Source organism: Platichthys flesus, chromosome 6 (assembly GCF_949316205.1).
Source record: "Platichthys flesus chromosome 6, fPlaFle2.1, whole genome shotgun sequence".
In the NCBI taxonomy this organism is placed as follows: Eukaryota; Metazoa; Chordata; class Actinopteri; order Pleuronectiformes; family Pleuronectidae; genus Platichthys; species Platichthys flesus.
This window is the reverse complement of record NC_084950.1, coordinates 4,647,112-4,671,784: the sequence shown is the minus strand read 5'-3', so window position 1 is coordinate 4,671,784 and position 24,673 is coordinate 4,647,112. Positions and strand designations below refer to the sequence as shown.

The 24,673-nt window shown below is 45.2% G+C and overlaps 2 protein-coding genes across 2 annotated transcripts in view; both read right to left on the bottom strand.

The window, feature by feature from the left end:
- Nucleotides 1-3,120: 3,120 nt before the first annotated feature.
- LOC133954635 (fibroblast growth factor 6-like) lies at nucleotides 3,121-8,541 on the bottom strand. Its single transcript, XM_062389050.1, has 3 exons — nucleotides 7,816-8,541; nucleotides 7,079-7,182; nucleotides 3,121-4,514 (listed from the first exon to the last, which is right to left on the bottom strand). Exons 1-3 carry the CDS (start codon nucleotides 8,159-8,161, stop codon nucleotides 4,338-4,340), a joined length of 627 nt encoding a protein of 208 aa, XP_062245034.1. The 5' UTR covers nucleotides 8,162-8,541; the 3' UTR covers nucleotides 3,121-4,337.
- Nucleotides 8,542-9,740: 1,199 nt separating this feature from the next.
- slc45a3 (solute carrier family 45 member 3) overlaps nucleotides 9,741-24,673 on the bottom strand; it is a 30,135-nt gene continuing 15,202 nt past the window's right edge. The window contains exons 2-6 of the mRNA XM_062389466.1: nucleotides 22,305-22,667; nucleotides 17,303-17,493; nucleotides 16,544-17,207; nucleotides 12,761-13,026; nucleotides 9,741-12,669 (exon numbers count right to left, since the gene is read on the bottom strand). Coding sequence (XP_062245450.1) covers nucleotides 12,238-12,669; nucleotides 12,761-13,026; nucleotides 16,544-17,207; nucleotides 17,303-17,493; nucleotides 22,305-22,452 — 1,701 coding nt within the window. The 5' untranslated portion in view covers nucleotides 22,453-22,667 and the 3' untranslated portion in view covers nucleotides 9,741-12,237. The remainder of the gene's footprint in view (nucleotides 12,670-12,760; nucleotides 13,027-16,543; nucleotides 17,208-17,302; nucleotides 17,494-22,304; nucleotides 22,668-24,673) is intronic.

The following is a 24,673-nucleotide window of genomic DNA, read 5'->3' as shown; positions in this document are numbered from 1 at the left end:
ATTTGACTTATTGATGAGGACAGGCAGCAGGGACTGGAACGAAGGGGCGTCACTTTATGTTGCAGGTTTCCTATTGTTTCTTAGAGTCAGGCGTTTAAATCCAATATTCATTTTCATTCCTCATCGAATCTAATTTCTAAAGCTCATATTCACAAATCACAATCAAAGGGATTAAACGTCTGTAGAAGATATGACATCCTTTGTCCTTCATCCTCGAAAAACGTCCATGCATAATGTTTGTATCGTTTAAAACTCTTTAATATCTGTAATTACTTAGAGTATTTAAACTCTGGTGAAATCAATGTTTCCACTAATTCTGTTTCCAGTTACATTTCCATTCCCTGCAAACGTCGCTGTCGTGCTCTACATGTTGAGCTTCACCGGTAGAGGGCGCCACACACCAGCTCATCCTCTCGAGGGGAGACGTCTTCACTCCAGCTCGTCGTTTCTCTTCAGTCTGTGTCACTCAGGCTCAAGGAAATAACCACAGCTTTTACAAAACCTCTTTAATTATCATCTCAGGAATACAGTTGACTGCTGTGCACAGCACATACGTACAAAAATAAAAGGAAAACCATTTGCAATATAGTATTTTACTTAGTCGTCATCATATATTTTTTTTTTTCAGAGACAAAATGATTGGAGAAGTCTGTTGTTTCAAACTAACTTACAATCATTTCAATAATCGGAACTAAGGCAGAAGGTGAGGTATATGTTAAAAAAGAGGAGGGGGACTCAGAGGAAGCACTCTCCCCTCAGTGCAGGAATAGAAAACTGAGAGAGAAACACAAAGGCTGCTGGCACACAGGGACAGACACACACACACAGACAGACACACAATCACAGATCCTCCCACAGACCTCCAGTTCCCTGTGAACCAACACATTTTTAAAACCAGCTGAACAGGTATGATGAGCACAAATGGCAAAATCCAGATCCTTAATCAAAAAGTGGTGACACATACCTCGTCCATTCAGAACTCCACATGCACAAAGGGGGGGAATTAAGGAAGTAAAGGTTCATGTAGAAAGATGACATTTTGACTTCACAGATCTCTCAGTCGCTGCTGAATCACCTCAAACGACCTTTTTTCCTTTTTCTGCCGAAATGACTTCATGCAAAAGCTGCGGAGCTCGTTGTGTTTCCTTCAGACGTTCGGTTCTCGAGCTCTCAAGCGGATCTAAGCTAAGCTGCTGCAGGTGTAAACATTATCAACTTTCATTTCACACAGTACCAAGGCATCGCTCGTCTGGAGGAGCCACTGGGACTTTGTCATTTCACCATTGTCGTGCTGACAGTGTCCTCTGAAACATATTAAATCAAATAAATAGACAGTAGTGGACACAGACTTGTTATCACCGCAGGAAGGTGTGATCTTGCGTGTCAGCATCTCTCCCCCCCCCCCCCCCCCGCTCAGTAAATTGCACTCAGTTTGAATAAATTGCACCTTTTTGTACATTTTGACAAATCAGCCCCAAAAACATTTTTAAATAAAAACCTCACGGACCGATTCGTCAGTTCTGTGAAATCGACCCAGAGAAACCTACAGGTGAGGTGATGAAGGCTGATCAGTGAGAATGAGTGATCACATGCTCAAGGCCCCAAAAAGACAAAAGAGACCCCCCCCCCCCCCAACACAAATGACCAGTGGTGTCAGTGCTCGAAAAGAAAAATCTAAAAACATCACAAAAACATCCTGGTGGTGTCAGGTCGTTCTCTTGAATCACAGTATTCACACAATGTTGACTCGAGTGTCCTTTGTCCTGGAAGCGTTTGATTCTCCTTTTGTTTTTTTATCACGTGACCTTTTAGCTACACTCAGTGCTCTCGTCTCAGCAGCAGCAGCTTCTGAGTTCACATCCCCGTCCACCCAGTTTATCTCATACCATCTCCACTGTTGCTTTGGCAGAGACGTAACATGACAAGACTCACACACACTCACAGAAAGACACACACACACACACACACACACCATCACCAGACAACTGCACAATCGTCTCTGCTACGAGACGGAAGCTGGAGCTTAAAGGGCGTAAACCATCGCTCACTGGGCCAGTTCCAGTGACGTCAGACCATGAGGTAAAACCCTGTGGGATCAGACGGGAGCTGGATCTGACCGAGTCTTGCTACTTCCTCTAAATCATATTTCACCGAGCTGGCCTGGCCGGTACTTTGCTAGTTACAGTAGAGTATTGCAGGTCAAGTAGTAAAATTTCAAAATAAAAGTCCGCTCCCTTTACATTGCACATTAAAGACAACTCTTGCCGAGCTTCGTAAAGTAAGAAGTGGTTAAAGATGGACCAGAGAACACGCCGGCGACAGTGACCCCACGTCTCCGACCTTCTGACGTTGCTCAGACGAATGGGAACAAGAATCCCGGGGCCCCTGCGCTGCCTGTGTGACATCAATAGACGAGGGGCCCGCAGGTCTGACGCTCGGGTATTTGAACCACGCATGATCCGCATCCTTGGCAAGTTACACAAACAACCAGTGCCACATGCTTGACTCCCAAGTCCGCTGTGCCTCATCGCTATCTTCAACTCTGCCAGCCCTTTGCCCTCCTCCCCTCCTCCCTCCCCCCCCCTCGTCTCCACACTGGAGCACTACAGTCTGACAGAGAAGCCCAGGCAGGGGATTGAATTCAAGTACGGTTCGCTGCAGACATCAATCCTGAAGAAACATCTTCCTGTGACCCTTTGGTTCACGGCTTTTTGGCCACATCACTCATATTCTGTCACGAGACACCGCTGTGACTAAACTGGATGATGCACCAAACAGGCTGAAGGTCTGTTCACAAACCCTGGGATCATGAACTCTCTCAAAAACTCAACCGTCTTATTTACAGTGAACTGTCTAATCAATGACGTACACTAGGTTCTAAATGAGCTCATCACTGTAAGAGCCAAATATCATTGACCCCCTGTGAGGGGTCAGGGCCCGGTCACAGGTCAAAGTTCACCAGAGTTGAACTTCAAAGGAAGCACATGTTCAAAGCCACCGAAACACTTGTGTACGTTCAATAAGGTCAATATTTTCAAAAAAACGATTCTTTAAATCCTCTTGAACCATCGGCAACTAAATGTCCACGACAGACCAGACGCACCAGCTCAGTTTGAACAGAGGGAGAACAACACACACACACACACACACACACACACACACACACACACACACACACACACACACACACACACACACACACCCACACACACACACACAAACACACACACACATAAAGCACACACACCTTCAGTGTCCGGTCTCTGTATTCGGCTGCAGAGGGGGGGGTCGTCCGATTACAGACGACCCGATTACACACAACCCCTGTGGTTTGAGATCCGATTACAGACGACCCCCCCCCACCCGCTCAAACTAAACAGCTCTAAAACTGAGCAAGTCCACAAACATACTTAAAAACAAATCCAGCCCACACATACAGTACACACACACATATGTGAGAGTAAAACCTGGGATTGTCGAAGTTCCCTTGAACATGATGTTGGGGGGGGGGTATATGAGTGCTGACTCTAAATCCAGCATATTAACAAGAGGCTCCACTGGGTCCTGTGCAGCATAGAGTCTCCATTACTTAATTGATCTAATTATGGAAAGAAAATAAAGCGGAGAAACCTCCGGCCCTCTAGGAATTGGGCCGGTGGCGTCTCTGAGAGCGGTGACTTGCGTTTCGCTCCTATTTCTGACCCGAGCACCACGTTTCTCACATGCAAGGGGCGAGGGGCCCGCAAGAAGGAATCCAAGGCACCGCCACCTCATGACAAAGCAAAGAAAACTACCGCCCGTACTTTTGCAAGTGCACGAGTTTCCCCTGACAGCGAAAGCTTCCAAGTTCCTGACGGATGAAAATATTTCTTTATCGAAAAAAAACACAAAAAATCTGTAGAAAGTTCATGCACACGTCTTTCTTCTTCTTCTTCTCCTTCTTCTTCCTCTTCTTCACCTTCTTCTCGCTCTGGGGATATGGTACTTTGAGGTAATAACGTATCCGCTTCATTTCCACAAACTGTCATCCACTGCCGCTCAGCACTCCAGCACCCGAAGGAGACCGAGGGGACCGATGATGCCTCTCCGTCTCCGTCACTTCACAAAAATGATCCAAATCATAAAAGCAGCAAAGAATGGCATTTCCATAGTTTTCCTAATACAAATTCAGCTACCCAAATATACATATAAAGTTTGAATAAATACTCTCAGATATAGTTGTATTTCTTTCTTGTACAGTCCGCTTTGTCTTTGTACGTGTGCGGCATTCGTGTTACCTGGGAAATAATCCACATGTGCAAATCAGTCTGTTATTGCCAGTTTGTTTTTTTTGCTCGTCATATTCGGGGCAGGAAGTGCGTCACAGTCATGGCCGTGGTGGCCTTGTTGCCCCTCTTCACGCGGCCGTGCTTGCTCAGTGCTATGAAGGAGCCTCTGTAGACCAGAGACTCGTAGGCGTTGTAGTTGTTGGCGAGCAGGCTCTCCTTGAACTTGCACTCGTCGTGGAAGACTGTCTGCGGGAGACAAAGAGAGCAGACGTCAGGTCAGTGAACAGAGGCTGAAGCTTCCAGGAGAGAAAACAACAGAAGCTCTTTGACAAAGATTCAGAGCGATGCACAAAAATAAAGAGATATATTTAGATGAGACACGAGTGACACGGTGATGATGTCGAGTTCTTTGTTCTGACGGCTCTGTTCTGATCATCCAATACATCTGCTGATATTTTAGCAAAGAAATGATTCTTATTTACAGAGAAACACACTGAACCTAAAAGAATAGTTGCATATTTAGGAGAATACTAAATATACTTAGAATTAGAGACCATATCATTCTCATTAGAGCCCAAACTAAATGGATGTTTGAGGTCACTACTCATGAAGGAGTCAAATTAAATCCAATTCTGATTAATCAGTCAATGTGTATATATATTTTTTTTAATTCAATTATTCTTTATCAAACCTTTATGTCAAAATATTGAATTTGAGGCTTAATATCTTACAATTCAACCATAAACTTTATTAACTACAATTAAAAAAAGTTGAATTACACATGAAGAACATAAATGTGTCTGTGAAAGGCTCATATCTGCAGATTGTTAATAACCAGCAATAATATTAAGCTACAGTAAGTTCTTACATTGCTGTAGGAAACATTCAACTTTACATTTAAATGTTAAAAAACATTCTGGCTATAGGTCCAAACTTTTCTTTGAATAATGAGCCGTCCCACACATTCAACCACAACTTATTATTATTTTCACCTCTGGACAGAACCAGACTTGTTCTCCCACTTGTTTTCCTCACTCTAAACTAATCTCACTGTTTCCTGACTCTCATCTGGAAGAAGAACACACAACTGTTTATTCTGAAAATGTCAAACTTCAAACCAAACCCTAAAGAAACAGACGTTATCAGGAGGAGCTCAGGTAGAAGAGCAACACTCACATCTGGTCTCTGCTTCTCTCATCAAGTCCCTTTATATTCCAAAGCTTCTGACTATCTGCCTGTATAAAAACATTACAACTGCTGAGCAGATGATTCATGACTCACACAGCGCGCAGCAGCAAACACCGTCCATCTGAGAGCGTTTGGCCTAATTCAATCTCTTATCAGATCAGCGGCCGGCCTGCGAGCTAACGCTTCATCACTCACGAGCAGATAACAGACTCACATTCAGTCTGTCAGATGTGTCGGCCACAGCGAGACAAGCAGCGGCCTCGTGTCAGCGCCGCTAAACACGACGTGTCCTCCGCCCACTGAAACCAACACTCACATACTAACAGCTGCAGTCGCTCTGGAAGAGAAACCACCTCCAAAGTTTATCTCCGGTGATTCTGCAAAGAAACTTCCATCTTTGTGGATCTAAGATTTCAAGTTCAACTTTGAGAAATGTGTTTTTTCAAAGCGTGACACATTACAGTTGATCTCAAACCACAGGGGTTGTGTTCTCACCCCTGGGTCTTCGTTTGTCGGTTTGTGAACATGAGGACACAAAAACTACTGAATGGATTTACACCAAACAGGGTGGAGCGGTTGGACGTAGGTCAACAGAGAATCCATTTCATCTGGATCAGGGGTCAGAAGGGAATCTTTTTACACTTTCTGTAACATTGCAAGACTTTTCAACATTTCCACCATTTACCAAGAGAACAATTAATGGATCTCGATGAAAACAATCTGACATATTGAAACATCCAACACAATCAGCAGCAGGATGAACTTTCATGCTTTAATTCATCCAATCACATGGCACATTTTTTAGCAAGACATGGTTGTAGTTGTATTGTCATTATAACTCTTCTGAGAGTTCTCACAGTTGTTTACAGGGTCACTCTCTGTATTCAAACCAATAAAACTTAATGCAGCGACACGTAACTCTCAGTTATAGATGTGTGGGGACAACTTTAAACTGTAGGAATATGTATAGTTGAGTTACTGGAGGATTGTTGGACATTAACGACTACATTAACGTGTGTGTATGTGCACACGGGTCCTGTCAAACAAAGATGACACTAAAGCGTTAGATAGAAATGCACCTGTCATACTTCAGTGTCAGGTGGTTGGACTGAGGCCTGTTGGTGCTGGTGACGTGTGAGTGCAGCTCAGTGTTGGATCAATGAGCCCATTGCTGTTCTGATCGATTCCCTTCTCTGCTGACAGATTTCTTTACTTCAGGGGGGTTTTCCCCTCTCTCTCTCTCTCTCTCTCTCTCTCTCTCTCTCCACACACACACACGCACACTGAACCTCACTACAGGCGCGTGCGGTTCAAACCCTTGCATCTGTTCCCCTCGTCATTATTTACCCACAGTCCACCACGGCCGAGTGCACACGCTTTAAATAGAGCCTCAGAATTTCCCGATGAAATTAAAATATATGTATTTTGCGCGTAATGGTCAGACCACCCACCCCCACCCCTCCACCCCCATCCCGCTTCTGACAGATGGAGCAGGAGTCCCATCCTCCAAAAAAAGAAGACAAACATGGCACACAAATGAGACACAAGCAGCTCCGGGCTGTGTCCTATTTTCCGCCTCCTGTGATTTGCTGGACAATAGAGGAAATACTGTGCATACCTACCGTTCCGTATAACCTCCCCCGGCTGTTCATTGCGACAAACAGCTCGCTCCTCACCCCGCAGAGGCTCACCACCCCGCGCTCCACCGTGGAGATCTCTATCAGAGCTGGGGGGGGGGGGGGGGGGGGGGGACAAAGACAGTCAAATTAGAGTCATAATCATAATAATAATAATTCAACATTGACCCTGGCTGATTGTTTCCCTGCAGAGCCTTTCTGCGTGTAACCTTGCGAACAGCACGCAGAGCCTTTGTTTCGCCCCCCCACACCCGATCCCCGCATGTCAGGTGCGCGTCAGTTGAAAATCGCAATCCTGTGGCTATTTGGCAAATTAATGTGCGTTGACGTGCACGGCCACTGGTCTCTGGACCGCCCTCACAGGAGAGGAGGAGGAGGGGGGGGGGGGGGGCTGCTGCTGCGTAAAAATAAGTTGTGTCTAAAAGCGTCCATACATTCATGTCATGGTTGAGCTCTGGTGGAGGGGGAGAGGGGGGAGGAGGTGGGTGAGGGGTGTTAAGTGCTGATGGATACTTGTTTTAATAGATTTGTCTTTTGCAGTGGGAGAAATACAGCCCCCCCCCCCCAGAGAAGGATGATCATGCAGGTTAATCGAGGGGATGCTCATCACACTCATGCGTATTGACCCTCTCTCTCTCTCTCCCCCCCTATCTCTCTCTCTCTCTCTCTCTCTCTCTCTCTCATGGATATTGCATTAACATCGGTGGAGGTGTAGAACTCACTGTACTGGTTTTCATTGTGTGCACCGTTAATCCTGCCGCTGGGGAGCACCTGCAGGTGGAACCCGATGCCCACGTTGCAGTAGAGCCTCCGCACTCGCTTGATGCCCAGCAGGTAGTCGGTCTCCCAGTTCTGCTCGGGCTTCTCCCCGGAGATTCCCAGCACCGAGCGGGAGAACAGGGTCTCCCAGCGCGTCTCCAGCGAGGTGGCGTTCGTCCTGCCCGGGAGCGGTAACGCTGACACGAGCCCCAGCAGGAAGCCCAGGAGGAGAAGCGCCGCGGCCGGCGTCCGGTGCGGCGTGCCGGCCTCGCAGGACATACTGACGCGGAACCTTTGCGCAACGGCCATCCGGTTTACCTCCGGACCACGTGGTGGAAATTGATGACCCTAAAAATACCGCTGCTCTTGTTTTGCTTCCTTCGGCATGCTGGCGGGTTATTCTGGGAGCTGCGGGCATGAGACGCGCGCCCCGGTGCGCAGGAGGAGAGGAGACGGGAGAGCGCGCGGCAGAGCTGGAGGTGATGGTGATGGTGATGTCGGTGATTACCATGTTTCGCAGCTCCTACGCGCCTCTCTCTCCTCACACACACCTCCTTCTCTCTCTCTCTCTCTCTTCCTCTTCCTCTTCTTCTTCTTCTTCTTCTTCTTCGTTCCCCTCTCCCGGCAAGAGTTGAGAATAAATCCGTCACCACTCACCGAATAACCCGGGTTCACCCGTGCCAGGGATAACGCACCCCATCCCATGACATCATGCTGACTCCGCCGCCGGGATAAGACAGGGGGCAAGTGTGTGGAGAGTTGAGGGGGAATCTGCTGCTGTCACAGCCGGAGGAGGGAGAGAGAGAGGTGGCGTTCAGCGGCCGTGGGACGCGATGGGGACGCTCCCAAATTGGGTCGGTGGTCATATGTCTGTCAGGCCGCTTCCTTATTTAGAAGGAAGGTGTAAAAACAGGCCCACTTGTCACCGGAGACAAGTGGGCCTCGGATCTGCGGCGACGTTCAAGAACTTTCCCTCTAAAAACCGGCGTTTTTCTGATCCGGGAAAAACCAGATCACACCTCAGCCGGGACACGTGAGCCGGCAGGAGGCAAAGATCAGGGTTCAGGACCTCGGTGTCGGCCGGCATCCGCCCTGCTGACGTGTCCTTGAGCAAGACACCAGCATGACATGAGCCCCCCCCCCCCCCCCCCCCCTCCTCCTCGAAGGCCCAGAGTGGCAGTCTAATAAAGTATCATGTTTTTATAGGGGCACTGTAACCCCTGCGTTTCCCCAACGGTGGATTCGTGAGGAGCGCGAGGAGCAAACTGGAGAGGCTCGTCATGGAATGGCGCACACATTGTCCGCGTGCCATTCCCTGCAACATGAAAGCCTATCGTCTTTTCCATGTAATAGATAATGCCACCAGCAGCATGCCCATGCGTCAGCGGGGCCGGTGCAGTTGCGCACCCAGCAGCAGTTTCTCCTGCGCACTCCAGTTACCTAGCATCTCCAAAGGATGGCACCATTTCCAAGGTCTTACGACACTGGGCAGCCTTCTCTCCTCAGGCGCGTCAGACCAACCTGCATCGATCTCTTCATCCCTGGGCCCTTCACTCAGGCCCCTGCTCGAGAGTTACCTTTAACAAACAGTGTGAACCTCTGAAATTACAGGGTCCATATGAATAGTCTTGGTAAAACTTGTGCGATTTCTGCAGATGTTTGTGTCTTGGCTGTAGCTCAGGGGGGCTGCACATCCACTAAGCAGAGGGTCAGTGGTTTGATTCCAGTCTGGCTGATTCCTCCAGCTAAAGTGCCCTTAAGCAAGATAAAGAATGGATGCACTGTATGGATGTGCGTGTGAATGGGTGAAGTGGACATTTTTATGTTATATTTAGTAAGTCAAAAGTAAAATAATGTCGCTCTCAGGAGAATACAAGGACAACATCTCATTGACAATGCAGCTCTTTTATTTTGTATAAAAATGTATTTGGTAACTGCAAATTTATACACAATATGATCGTATAATGAAAATGAAATACAACTTTTTTGTTATGGCTGATGAATTTATGTCAATAACAACAAAGAACCTGGTTAATCACATCAGAATATTTCAATTTCTGGCCTTAGACAGTTTTAAAAAAATCAAATAGAACATTTGTTTTAGAAAAGCAGGGACTGACAACACCTCCACCTACAGTGAGCGTGTGTGAGGTGTTTATCCGTTAAACAATAAAACTCTGATAAGAAGAAACAAGTGGTTAAATAATTCCCAGGTAAAGCAGGATTGACACAATGACGAGGTTTCTTGTTTACGGCAGAAAAGAGAAAAGGAAGCAAACATCTGAGACCTGGTTGAAGACCACAGGTGACACCAGACACCAGCAGTGATGTAACCAAAGCTACAGGATAAAGAGGGGGGGTATGTTAAAATAAATTATAGTCGAGGATGCTTCTATACCACATCTATACAAATAATTTATCTCTTTCACAGAAACAGCCTTCACCCTCGCACCTACGTAAGATGCCACAGAGGCCAATAGTTTAATTTCCGAGCTATTTTGTAAGAAAAAGCATAATAAATAAAAATATATGTACAAAAATGTTTGAGAAAATGTACAGGCACTTGTACAACAACCGATTTTTTCTTACACTTCAGCTTCTGCGAGGCAACGTTCTCCTGTGCGTTTCAGAGGGGGAGAGGCGAATTATAGTTATTGTGTTTCTAAGTGTTTCTACTCAGCGGTGGCGTCAACATGATAAAACAAATCCTCTACTGTTTTATACTCCGCCCCTGCCGAGTGCACCTCGGGGCAAAAAGATCCTTCAGGACTGTTTGGATCTGCTGAACTGAACTCATCACACAGCTCCGGATACAAAAGGTTCGACTGACCTCACGCACCAGTTGTAACACAAGTGCAGTGTTTGCATCAACCGGCCGGTTTGAAAAGCTCAATAAGGCCACGACACATTAGAACACACAGCTTCACATGATCATAACCAACGTGGAAAGAACTGCACAGGCTCCAGTCTTAATAAATTTGCCTCGCACTTAAATATCACTGTTTGTCCTCCATGTTTAACACACACACACACACACACACACACAGACACACACACACACTTAATCCAGCTTGGCCTTCAGCCCACCAATGCCCCCCCTCACAGTATTTTCAGTAACCGAATGTTTCCATTTGCTGCCTGATGTTTTTTGGTCTTTTCCAGAATAGAGCGGCTCCTCTCAGACATCACTCTTCATCTTTCACTGTTTACAGACAACATTACACTACAAGGCCGCAGATACACTTCCTGTTTATGCACAAGTATGCGTAGACAACTGGATGAGTCATAAACACATTTGTTCACAGAGTATATTCCACTAAAGGGCACAGAGCAGAACTCAGACTCTATAGAACCACAGGATTTGGGTGTGGACACTGGAGGTCACGTACCGGCCCTACGCTGCCCTGTCGGACGTGAAGTGTTAATGTGTGGGAACTGCACAATCTAAGCAACCAACAGACTCAACCACGATGTGTACGTGTAGTTCAAAACAAGTGCATCTCTGTTCAGGGACCATGTGGACTTGGTAGATTGTCATTTGAGAGAATATAACGACACGTGAAGGTTTAGGCAGCAGGGAAAGTGGCACGATGACCGAATGGGAAACCAGAACATCCCTGAGTCCTGATCAGACGTGTCAGGAGGAGCGGTCGGCTAGAGGAGACGACTCTTGATTATCCAGACAGAGGACGTTTGAGGCAGTAAACTAATTCTTTCTCGAACCACCGTCGTCGATCACGCCACCTCAACAGGTTGCATAACTTAATTCCCATAGGGACGCACAGTAAATTTGTTTTTTTAAATAGTTGCCGCAAAAACGGATCTTTCAGTAATAGATTACATTTAGGAGGGGAAATAGAGAAGATGAGGCTGGCATCAAAGTACAGCTGAATATTTAAAGAAACTTTCTCCCAATTTTACACACATTAGGGTCATTTTCTCAAATCCACTGACTGAACCAAATCAGTGTTAAATACAGACTGTAATTTAAGAACTTGTGGACAGAACCATAAAACTCATAAACAGGTTAGTAGCTGTATATCTGAGGTTGATGAGTTCTACAGTAAATCTGGTACCTGAGGAAAATGGACAGGAGAGATGTCACAACAGAAAGGGTTGTAGGGAGATTTCTAGTTTTCAGAACGGAGACTCTTCAGCTGGCAGGTAAAGAACCCCGGCTGAAACAAGGAATAGTTTCTATTATTAGCCACTTTCACACCCATTTCCTTTAGCTTTCATTAAAGCAAGCACACAGCCGTGGAGCAAGGCATTCTGGGAACAGTAGTGCACTGCTGAGTTCAACCCATGAAACCTGAATGATTGTTTGTGATTATTTATGATTCAATCACTCGAATCACACTTCAAACGTCTTTCCGCCCTGAATCTCAGCACTTGAGGTCCTTTTGGTCAAAGACGATCTGACGGGCCAGGTAGATGGCGATGGCACCAAAGATGGCGGAGCAGGCGATGTAGGCAGTGACGGACTGAGCGAACTGAACGATCATGCCCAACAAGAGGGTGGGGAAAACCTGAGAGAGGAGGAAGGTGCTGTCCAAGATGGCAAAGTCCAATCCCACGCCTCGTTTCTCGAACTCTAGCTCCCCCTCGTCCTGTTCAGTGCTGCCAGAGCTGAGAGAGGAGCCGCTCTGGCTCGGGGTGGTGGGGCAGTACTCGTAATTATCCTGGAATCCGTATGGAACCCCCGTTTTGTGGTTCAGTCCACCGTCCTCTTCCACAGGAGTCAAATACACAGAGTCCCGCTTGGTTGAAATCCCATTTGTGTGTATGCTTTTGGGTTTTCTTTTTGGCATAAAGACCTGAAAACGGAAGAAGAAAAGAATCGACTTATCAATTATAGTTTGTCTACACAGTAACCTTGTGTATAAAGTCATTAGGATCTGTGTTTACCGCTTTCTCCTTGTGGTAATGGCAGGTGAGCGTGTACGGCAGAGTCTGGAGCGTGGCATACGCGTAGCCAGTGAGAGCGGCCATGACGGTGACCAGGACCACACTCTTGGACAGGCAGATGACCAGAGCAGAGAGCGTGAAGCTCACCATGCTGCTCACGTACACCCAGCGGGAGCCGAAGTGGCGAACCAAGCGACTCATGGCCAGGGAGAAGAAGGTTGAGGTAGCACACTGCAGGAACAGGCCCAGGCTGCCCATACGGATACCTGAGAACAGAGAGCACCACACATTACAACCAGGAAGTTCACAGCTGTTAGGATTATGCAAAAACTACCCTAATGATTTCTATGAAACTTTATGGAGGGGTGTGGCATGACCTAAAGAAGAACACGTTACATTATGGTGTGGATACAGATCAAGGGAAAGATCAAGGAATCATTAATTTCCCAGAGAATAATTAATGGATCTTGATGTTGAAAAAAAATCTGGCATATTAAAGGTACTGGTATTTATGAGTGAGTCTAATTCTGTGCTGATCCAAACAGAGATTTAGATCTAGTGAATCTAAATATATATATATACGTGCTCTACTGAGTTTCCTTCTATGAACACATCGAGTAAAGTACAGCCACACTGATATGGACTTTTGAAGGTGATTCCCATATTAGGAAGTGAAAACTTTCCAATATAGATACATTGGCTGATATATAAATAAATATACAATATGCAATGATTCCAGATAGGTTTTTATAAAACTCTTATGACAAAAGGGAAATTGAGGTTTAATATTTTGAAGTCTTTCCAAAAGCGTTATTATAAATAACTAGAAATAGAAAGAAAACCCAAACACAACCAAATATATAGAACTTGAATTGAGAAAATTAACCCCGGCAGAGATCCGGTTAGAGAGTCACTCACAGAGCACCTCAGCATGGAGACACATCACAAACATCATTAACCTCAGATAAATCCTTGAAAAACCGGCCGGACCCTTTTTACCGAGGTGACGTGCCTCCTGGCCCGGTGAACCAGCCAGACAACAAACATGTGGATGAGGTCTCACCGAGAGGCAGAGTCACAGTGCATTGTGACATTTAACTTAAGTTTATTTGATGCACCAGAAGAAGCTTTTGCTATTGGAGCCCCCACACTTTACACCTTTCTGTCCACTGAACTCAGACACTACCTCTCTGCTTATTATAACTTTTAAAAAACATTATTTTTTCAAAACCCTTTGGGAATGTTTGATTTGATTTGTCCAATGTCCTTTCAACTGAAGTGTCTTGTAAAGCCTTTTGAAAAGTGCTTTATAAATACAGTTTATTATAAGGAAAGGTATAATCAAAACTTTATGTTTTTATGCTTTTATTTTCCTTCTGCGTTTGAACTTGGGAAATATGTTCCCATTTTTCTTGTTTATCCCAACGTTTACCCCTTAATGAAGTTTCTGAGTTTAAGTAATAATCCACAGAAGCCAGACTAGCTACATGTCTGGACTGTTGTTTATTTCAGCCCATTATCGGACTGATATCTCAGCCTGATCTCAGCGAACAGCGCGGGTCAGAAGTTCAGGAGCGGAGCAGAGAATCAGTTGTGTGAAAGGAGTGCGTGGATCGTATTACTCTGCTGAACCCACTTTACAAACACTAGGAGAGCTAATGAGGACCGAAATTCAAGCCCACAGAGGCATGAGACTGAGTCAGAGTGTTACAGGAGAGCTGCTTCTGCGGGATGGGAAGGTGGCTGATACTGGAACACGAGCCTGACGGATCATTTCTATTCAGTGCCACAGTTCCCAGTAGAAATAGAAAGTAGAAAAGGCTTAAAAACTGAGTAGAAAAGCCAGTGCAGCTACGATACTAGACACAAAGCAGATTACCTGCGGAGGAACATCTGCAGGCTGAACGATGTGGTTAAATAACATCCGCCGTGTTTCAAATTAAACAAACACGTCTCAGACAGAGTTCAAAATTATTGCGGTCCGGCCGTCTACCTGGCTTGAATGAACATGTTCTTTGTGTGCCGATTCCTTGACATTAATTCTTTGTGAGTGTGACATTCCTTGTGGTCCAGCGAGCACAGGGAGCTGAGACAAGTGAAAAAGTAAACAAAGTAAGGGGGAGAAAGAGTGAGGTTTTCTCTATGTTTAATTCAAAGGATGGATGGAGGGATGAAAATATCGAAGGAAAAAGGGGGAAGGTGAGAAGGAACGGTTGTGAATAAGGATTAAAGGATGAGAAAACAGGTGAATCCTGGTAGAAAAGGTTTGATTAAATGAGAAGTAGAGCTGAGAAGTAGAATATCAGGTATAGAGAGATGAAGGAAAAGAGAAAAGAGGGAATAAAAAACACACGTAGACCTAAATATACTTAAAAAACCTGCAACCTCTCCACATGGGGCAAGATGAACTTCCTCACATCTGTTTACTTGCTCATGTGCTGTCCAGACACCAGAGAAAGAATCTTCCTATAGCATATTTTACCTCATTACATCACTGACACAACAGATTTGTTCATGTTTTAACAGAAGTGTCTAAAGGTTATGTTACCGTGGAATCGTACAGTATTTGTATTTGTAAGTATTTGTAAAGATTCAGAATATAGGATTTGTTGTCACTATTCCTGCTACTGTTTATCTGGATTAGTGACAACTGTGTAACTTTTCAGAACAGGAAAGAATTAAGGGCGTGTGTATTTGTTAAATTCCTCAGGTGTACAAACAGGAGGTAACACCTGAATAACATTTGATAGGCTTAATATTTACCTAAGCATATTTACCCAAAGGATTTGTTAGCTGTTCGGCGGTGGAACTACACTATGTTAACTGCTGCGCTGTGCCACACGTGTCCTATAACTTGACAGGAGCCAATATGAGGGACGCAGGAGAGCATGTAGGCATGCAGCGACACAGGCTCTGTCTGTCTCCACCTGGGCTCCAGGAATGCGAGTGCATCCTGCCCAGCTGTGAGAGAGCAGAAGGAGCTCGAGCCGGTGATGTGGAGTTCGTGGAGGTAAAGACCTGATGATCACAGGTGAGGAAACTAGTTTCAATGGAAGTTTGCTTTCATGAAATCCTACTTGGTATTAAAATCGAAGTAAAATCGATACTAGATTGTCACTCAGATTGTTTCCTCCTCCGAGTCCCAACATTTCCCTTAAATTCAACCAACCTGCACCAAATTGCACACACTCATTATTATCACTTTTCTGAATATGCCGGATTTTGGTCATCAAAATCCACGAGCTATCCCCGGGGAAATCAGTGAAAATCAAACAACACCCTACGGGATAATAAAAGTGATGAGAATCCTTTGGATCCACACCAAAATAAAATGTGTTCTTTCTTTGCCCATCCTTCCCCCAAGTTTTACTAAAATCTGTTGTTTTTGCGTAATCCTGCTTACAATGAAATGAAAACACAACATTATCAGTGGAGGTAAAAGAAGAACTCAGAGAGATCATATCACTTCCCAGGCTAACGTCCTGTCTTGTTAATATCGTGAAAATAAATTGTGGATCTGCCTGTTTACTCACTTTACTCTAAACCTTTGCCATAGTTTTCCAGAAGGTTTTTTGGAAATTGATTTTGTACTTTTGTGTTTTTTCGGCCAATAAAGAGACAAATACATGCCCATGAAAACAGATCCCCCTCTGCGAAGGTTATCAAGTTCTATGAAGAGATAAATGAAGGCATATACTATCCAGTGGCTATACAACATTGTGCTACATGCACACACACACACACACAAACACAATTGTAACTTGTACAAAGAAGAAATCTGACCTTCGTCGTATCGCTGCCTGGACATACTTCCTGGTAATGCACTGGGCACGCCCTCGTACAGGCCTTCCCCCACAAAGTCTGTGTAGAAGAGCATGAAAGACATGACGGCCATCCAGCTGCAGAGCTGAGCCACACACAGCTGCCTCATCACTCGCGGGATGTGGCAGTAGCTCCTGTAGATGGCCGGAGTCATGGACCAGCATGTTCTCAGTAAACACAGCAGGGGACCAGACTTCAGCAGCCTCAGTTTGCACTTCAGCAGGTAGCAGCATGAGCGAGGCACGCCGCAGCGGCCGGCCTCTATCACTCCAGTCCCAGTCTCCAATAAAGATCCAGACCCTGCCAAGCCACTGCTGGTAAATGAGGGTTCCTCAGACACCTTCATGGTGATGAGCACGCTGGAGACGAAGATAAGGATGAGGATGAAAAACAGGCACTCGGCCTGGCCTCCTAGGTAAACAGAGAGTAAGCCGCGACTCCAGTCCAGCGAAGGTAGCAAATATCCCACACATCCTCCCAAGCTGACCATGAAAGAGAACATGGCGAAGGCCTGCCCGCAGTCCTCCTCGTCCCGGTACAGGTCAGACAGAAGAGCCTCCAGCGGTGTGAAGCACACTTGTCCGCAAAAGTCAAGGAGTCCCACCCCAAAGATGAGGAAGCCCACCTGCAGCAACAGCAAAACCACAGAAAAAACAATGAATTATTTTGTTTTGTGTGCTCTGCAGCTGAAATTCATCAGACAACAAACATGTGTGCTACCTGAACCGTGCGTCCACCCCAGGTGAGACGGGCTGCCAGGACGTCAGCGTGGGGAATGATCAAAAGTGCCACGAGGACTCCCAGAGACAGCAGCCAGATGAAGGGGCGTCGGCGGCCATAACTGCTGTTGCACTGGTCACTGGCCGAGCCGATCAGAGGGATGAACAGGAGGCCGAGCACCGGACCAATACCTGCACCAGAGGAATTCAAACACAACACTTTAAAGAAAGCACAGAATATGAAGAGGAGAAACACAAAGATACAGAGGACGGGAACAAAGTGAATGAATCCAAACTTGTTGAAATAGAAAAAAGAGCATTTTGTGCAATCACGTTTACAATATTTCCCTCAGTGAGAGAACAGACCTTTACTTTTTAAAGAACTCACACAAATCAGAAAGGCACGAGGCTTTTCATATTATTTTACATGATTGAAGATGAGACTAATCTCTGATCGTGTTTTGTATAAAGTGTTTAGTTAGAGAGCAGATTTTGAGCATTGAGTAATCCTTTAATTCAGTCATAACAAGCTAATCCCTTCACATCCACATGCTGTCACCAAAACAATGTGTGACATCTCTCCAATGCTTACATGGAAAAAGTTCTGAATCGAGAGTCTGTTGATCAAACCATGAAACTACAGAAAAAAAAATGAAATGAAACGAAACCACTTATCTGCCTCATTAACATAACTGTGAGCTTTCCTGAGAGAGATCCAGATGAATTCAGAGCTCTGTTCCACAAACGTAATGATTACAGACAAGCAGGTGGATTTAATAATCATAACACAACCCTAAATTACATACAAAAACACTGTCACACTTATCGACTAGAATGGGACGCAGTGCCCATGCCTGATCTTTTTCATCGAGATTCCATGGTTTGGAATCCTATACATTACTGCTCCTGTCTCCTCCTCCTCGTTTCCATCCTACCAGGAGGTGAACTGCATGTGTCCCTGCACCATCGTCGCTGACTGCTGGTGGTGCTTCCTACAGATGGCGTGCTGCCTGAATGTAAGCCACCGTCAGCTCATCCTCCACACATGGCCAGGTCTGGTTAATTGGAGCACGCCATGGCACAATGGGTGTTCACACACAGACACACACATGCAATATCTAAAATGACTAGATCTCGGGGCAGGAGTGTGACATTTGAAAGGCCCCCTGTGGAGTTTTCATTAGAGACAAGTGCACGTTTGTTTCATTCAGTGTTTCTCATTAAAAGGCCATTTGTGAAAAGGCTATTTACTGAAATCACATCTGTCCTCGTTCTCATAAACATAACAAACACTGAGGAGCCGCTAATCAGACACATTGCTCTGTGACACCAATAGGGGTCAACACATTCACACCAAAGACCACAGAGTGATTATAAAGATGAGCGACATGGCGGCGCCCCATAAGTGAAGCCAGAACATGTTTAACGTCCCCTGGTAGCTGGCTGTGGGCCAGGTCATAAACACCATCTCCTCCATGTTAGCAGATGGGACATGGGACATGGGTCAAAGTTATAAGTAAAAGTCTACCTCGATTAAATGGTTCTTAAAGATGTAAGTTTAAGTTATTTGATTCTATAATAGTGAGAGTGTGAGTGATTGTGTGAATTGGCAGGACCTTGACCCAGTCTAAACCAAAAACACATGACCTGACCAATATCCACATGCGCTTACTACTGTTTAATAAGAGAATGAAACAGAGAAAGGGAGGCGACACTTGTGTTTTCAGATGACATTTAACCTTCATGAAGGAGACAGGCCGAGCAGACAGACGAGCACAAACACAGACGGGATGTCTGAGAAAGATAGACATGTCAGAAACGCAGTCTTCACCCTCCACCACATGTCTTCCTGCTGCAGCTGTGGGGGTCCGTCATTACAACCCTCACCATCTACAGCTGTAAGACTCACACTAACCAACCATGTGTGTGTGTGTGTGTGTGTGTGTGTGTCAAATTCCACAGAGTGTGATGCTGCTTAAATAAAAAAACCTGAATAAACTAAATAAAATACACAAGATAAAAAGACATGTGTATCTTTTCCACTAACACAGAGGAAACAAAACAAAAAAAGAAGAAGATAAAACTGGAGGTCGAAGCAGCCAACGAAAGACTATTAGATAAAGTAGAAAGCAGCCATCTGAGAACCTGGCACAACTGCTCGGGGAAATTCGCTTTAAGCCTCCCAAGACACAATATCTATCTTCATTCAAATTGCATTCAGGCACTCCATTATAATACGGGGAGATGAGAATTAGGTTGAGTGCCATCTCCAGACTGGCTCACAGTGCAGGCTGTTTGGGAGGAACCCTACAATGAAATCATTTTTCTTCATATCACCGGCAGCTGTTAAGAGAGGCCAGAGAGTAGAAGCGTATATTGTTTAATCTTTATGCTTGAATAGTCACTTCTGTCGTCCACACGGAGCCTTTTGGTTTGGTAGAATTGTATCTATCATCTGTATAGTCACAAGACAATGTCTGAAAGAGGAGCCTTCAGTGAAGAGCATGTGTATACCATTTGGGCCAACAGGACCATGCAACTATTCACTTCATTTACAAGTAAACTCGGTTACAGTCTGCAAATATATACCATCTGAGTGATGCTAATTGTGTGTATGTACACGCATGCCACAGATTTGTGAGCAGGAAGACAAACGACCGTTTTTTCACAAAAGAGAGAGAGCTGTCAGTCTGAACGTTTACATGAGGAAGAGTTTAAAGAAACTCTTAGAGGATAAACTTAGATTGGAAAGTCAAGAGCAACTAAAGCAACAAATGCACAATCACAAGCAAAAATGAATTACATGTTAGAGAGACACAATGGTGTGTGGTCGTTGGCTGCACACACTCCAGTGTTTGTTTATCCGCTGTTGCAAAGACCAGAAAACAAACTGAACACAAAAAGAATAAGTTATAGAGTATATTAATTATTAACTCATGTGAAAGCTTTTAGATAACAGAATAAACCTTGCAGAGAACGTTTATGTTTTGACTTTGTTATATTATTTTTGGAGTTGTACCAATTTTTTTTATGTTTGGTTATTATCTATTACTAAAACATGAGCCACAAAAATGACCGTATGGTTCAACGTTTTTCTTACAGTCTCCAAACAAATTAAATATTATCAGCTGTACCAGTTTAGTACTTATTTGGGGAACGGGTCATTTTCAGTAACAAGCTTTTGGTGAGCTGAAAACTTTCTCTGATTTTGCATTCTGACAGATACAGAACAGATTGTGTCGGGACAAACGTCTGTCGCTTCTCTGTTTTCACCGTTTTCCCTAAAGACACAACCAAACAAAAGCTGCATGAATGATGCATTTCTTTCAAACTATTGTTTTGCAGTTGAGTCACTGTTTACTCTACTGCTGAACTGTTCACATCTTAGAAACACTCGCAGGCAGCAAAACAAAGTTTGGTATTTCCCCGCTGATTTTCTCCATATGCTTTTCTGTGGCACATAATCGTAACCCTATCTTAAGTGAAGTGTCGGTTATTGTTTTCTTCCAGGTCTACAACGCCTCTCTAGTGCTCCTATAATAAAACTGCTTTGGAATTTATTTGGCTGTAAAATTCTGTTAAGAGGTTTTTCTGCCATTTCGAGACTGAGGGACAATATGGAAAACACTACATAGCCCATGGTACTGTAGAACACCATGGGAAGGCTGTGATGGATGAGTTGAATGTATATTCATTGATCAAACGACACCAGCAGTCTAATTGGTTTTGCTCAAGATTTCATGAAGACTTGTACAAAAGATCGGCAAAGCTAAATGTGCAGCTACAGAAAAGTAGCTGTCCAAACTTTTTATCCCGAGGGCCACATATCGGAAAAAATACGAAGGTCTGGGCCACTCACGCCGCCGGCGTTCTGAGGGACAGCGGCAATACAGTGGGCCATAGTCCATCACATTACATTTCATTTAGCTGATGCTTTTATCCAAAGTGACTTACAATAAGTGCATTCAGGGGTACAAACCCAGAACAACTAGAATCAAGAAAGTACAATATCTTCAAAATAGAGCAAAACTACAAAGTTCTATAAGTAAGTGTAATTTAAGGCGGGCCAATTTAAAATGGATGGCGGGCCGTAGATGGCCCGCGGGCCGTAGTTTGGACACCCCTGCTTTAAATGAAAGTCTGATCTGAAGTCAGGTCCAATAACTGCACTAAGACGCCCCACGTGTGAGTGTGGGAGATCACAGCTCTCCTCCAGGCACTTTGCTCTCCTGCTGCCTTTCAATTAGTGCCCAATTATCACCCTCACAGAACAACAGGTGAGTTGGCCCCCGATTAGCATTACGGCCTCCACTATGTTTTTATGACCTGGATTTGAAGGGGAAGACAGACGCCCTGAGGCTCAGTCATACAGCAGCTCTAAAACCACTGGACCAGGTCACGTACTTTATGAATCAAACCAATTTACAAAACCTTCATCCCCTGGAGGGTACGGACTGTTCTGATTCATAATATCTTAGTTCAATGGCAACTAATGAAATAATGTTTCCATTTGTATGATGGTCTCAGTGTAGCCACCGCCGCGAACAAACCGTTCAGACTGATGGAAATAAAATCAATTATCCCTTCCTCCCTATTCCCCATGACAACGCATCACACAAGGTGAATGTGGCACTCAAGGGCTGCAGGACTATCATTGGAAACACTCAGACAACAGACAATCACTCATGAGGTCAGTAAACAAGACAGAGATAGTCTATCCTGTATGTGTGTGTATGTGTGTGTGTGTGTGTGTGTGTGTGTGTGTGTGTGTGTGTGTGTGTGTGTTTGCGTCTGCCACTTTTGCGTGTCAAGTTAAATGAATACCCTGTCAGAGAGGAATCACAGGGGAGAAAGGATGAGAGCATGCATAAATGTGGAAAATAGGTAGAAGTGAACCTCAAAACACCCGGAGCCCACACAACAAACACACACACACACACACACACACACACACTACGAGGTAGCAAAGAGGCCTGGTAACCGGATCTTCGACGAGCCCTTACCTAGAACCATGGTCATGTAGCGCTCCTGCACTCCGGCCTCCAGCAGCAGTGGGGGCACGTATGTGATCCCAGCTGCCACGCAGATCTCCAGGCCACAGGTCAGGGAGTTCAGCAGGACGAGACGCCACTGAGCCCTCCATCCAGGCATATTTACAGGGGCTGGCTCGCCTTTCCCCTCTGGGACGGTTGCTACTGGGGGCAGGGGAGGGGGGAGGAGGGAGCCGGGCAAGGGCAAGGGGGGGAGCGTGGGGAGGCAGATGGTGCCCCACAGGGACGAGAGGGCTGTCGGGGAGGGACAGCGGAAAAGACACGTGGGTGACTGAGATGACCTGGACGATTCATCCTCTTCTCAGCATTCTGGATCTGCAAAATAAAAGAAACCCTTAATATTCATGGCAGTAAACAGCACATCCTATACTTTATACACGACTGCTTGACAGTTAGAATATATGAATAAAGGCCGTGGAGTGCCACATGAGACAGGTCAGTCTCCGGTCACTCCCAGGTTACAACACCTGGGTGTCAACGGCCTCGGGTTTCCTGGGGGAGTCTCGGAGCAACAGCTTTGTCAAAACAGAATCTAATCTGCCCAGATTCCAACATGTTTTCCAGAAACGAGGAAATGGCAGCAACAGTCACAGGGAATATGATAGTGATGTATTCACAGCAGCAGCAGCTTCGGGACGGCAGGAACAGCAGGCGGACAGAGGAGATGAGTCAGCTGGGGCGACGTGGCAAACACACAGAACCGTTTGCCAGGAGAATCCTCACTTCTCTCCCTCGGCTGCTGCTGCTTGACTCGTCATTTTTTTTTTTTTAGCATCTCAAAACAGTCGTGGTGAAGGGTTTAAAAAAAAAGAGGAGTCAGTGCTTATTACCCATCTCTCTCCTTACTGTCGCCCTTTCACTTCTCCATAATAACTCTAGAATTAGTGGGGCGAACTGGAATCCAGCCTCCCCCCAGGCTGACCCTGTCATTATCTGTATTATTAAGCTCTGATTGTAGTTTTAGTCACATGTGGGTGTTGCCCCCCCCCCCCCCCCCCCCTCACATATTTCCAGCAGCTTATTGCAATTGTTGAGCACGTGAGTTGTTTTCAGCACCTGAAAAGACGTCTCACTACAGAGAGACGATGAGGCAGGAGGTAGATTAAGTGACAGGTGAGACAGATGGTGTAACGCAGCATGTTTAACCATGCTGGCTTAAAAAGACGGAAAGTCCAGTTGCGCCAGATACAGGAAAAGGGGAAGTCCTCGGCTGCCCTCAAGGTTGTGTGTTTAAATCTGAGGTGGAGCTGCAGCCGTCCACACACAACTCTCAGCTGTGGGCTTAAAGACGCACAAAACATCCAAGGTGAACAACACCAATTGTTATTGTCCCACACTGGCAGACAGGCCAACCATGCCCTGAAGGACAACCTTTTCCAGATAATACCTGACATTCTCCATTACTTGCCTTCTTGTAAGATTATAGCATGTTTTCATTCTGCCTTGTTGGCGATTGTAGTGATTATCTTGTTAACATGTAAAGCAAAAGAAGAGTAAAAGTTTATCCGGGAATCATCACAAGCTTCTTTTAGGGGTCAAATATCTGCTGTGACTTCACTTTAGAAGAAAAACAAAACAACCGCATTAGAGGAAGATGTTTAAACTGTGAATAGAAAGCACAAGAGAAGTAACATGTCTGCAATTAATATACCCAACTTCCTCCTACAAATGTGCATCCATTTGCAGATCCCCCCCCCCCTCCCGAGATCATCTTCATCACCCACGAAGGAGGTGCACGTTCTTTTAAAGCAGAGGGAAAGAGCAAGAACAGTCAGAACAGCCGCAGACACATAAACAACAAGGTGCTATATTTGCATTCGGTGTGACATTTCTCTGCCAATGTTGGCCATCTGTTCTCCCTCAGCAAACAAAATGGAAGTCATCATCTCCGACGGGACTTTCCTCATCACCAAGAGATTTAAAATAATGCATCTCTTTCCGAGCCGATGATGAAGAGACTAAATGGTCTCAATAATAATATTTTCACTTGTTTAAGACCTTTCATACAAGAGATCACATTGCCTCAGAATATAGAGAATGATGTGCTGAGTGCTTCACATGTGAATAAACATAGTGAGTATAACAAATGCGTCTCTGTTGTCAGACTTACACCTGCCGACCACCACTGTGGAGACAGTTCCACCTTGTCGTCAGTCCAACACCTCTCTTAAACCAATATTAGCAGGTAAATGCTGGTTATTTAAACGTGGCTAAAAAGGTGATTGATTCCTTTCCCATTAAAGAAGCATGCCTCTCTGTTTTAATTCCTCAGTGCGACATTTTTAATATCCCAAAAGGCACCGAACGTTGAGGCGCTCTCT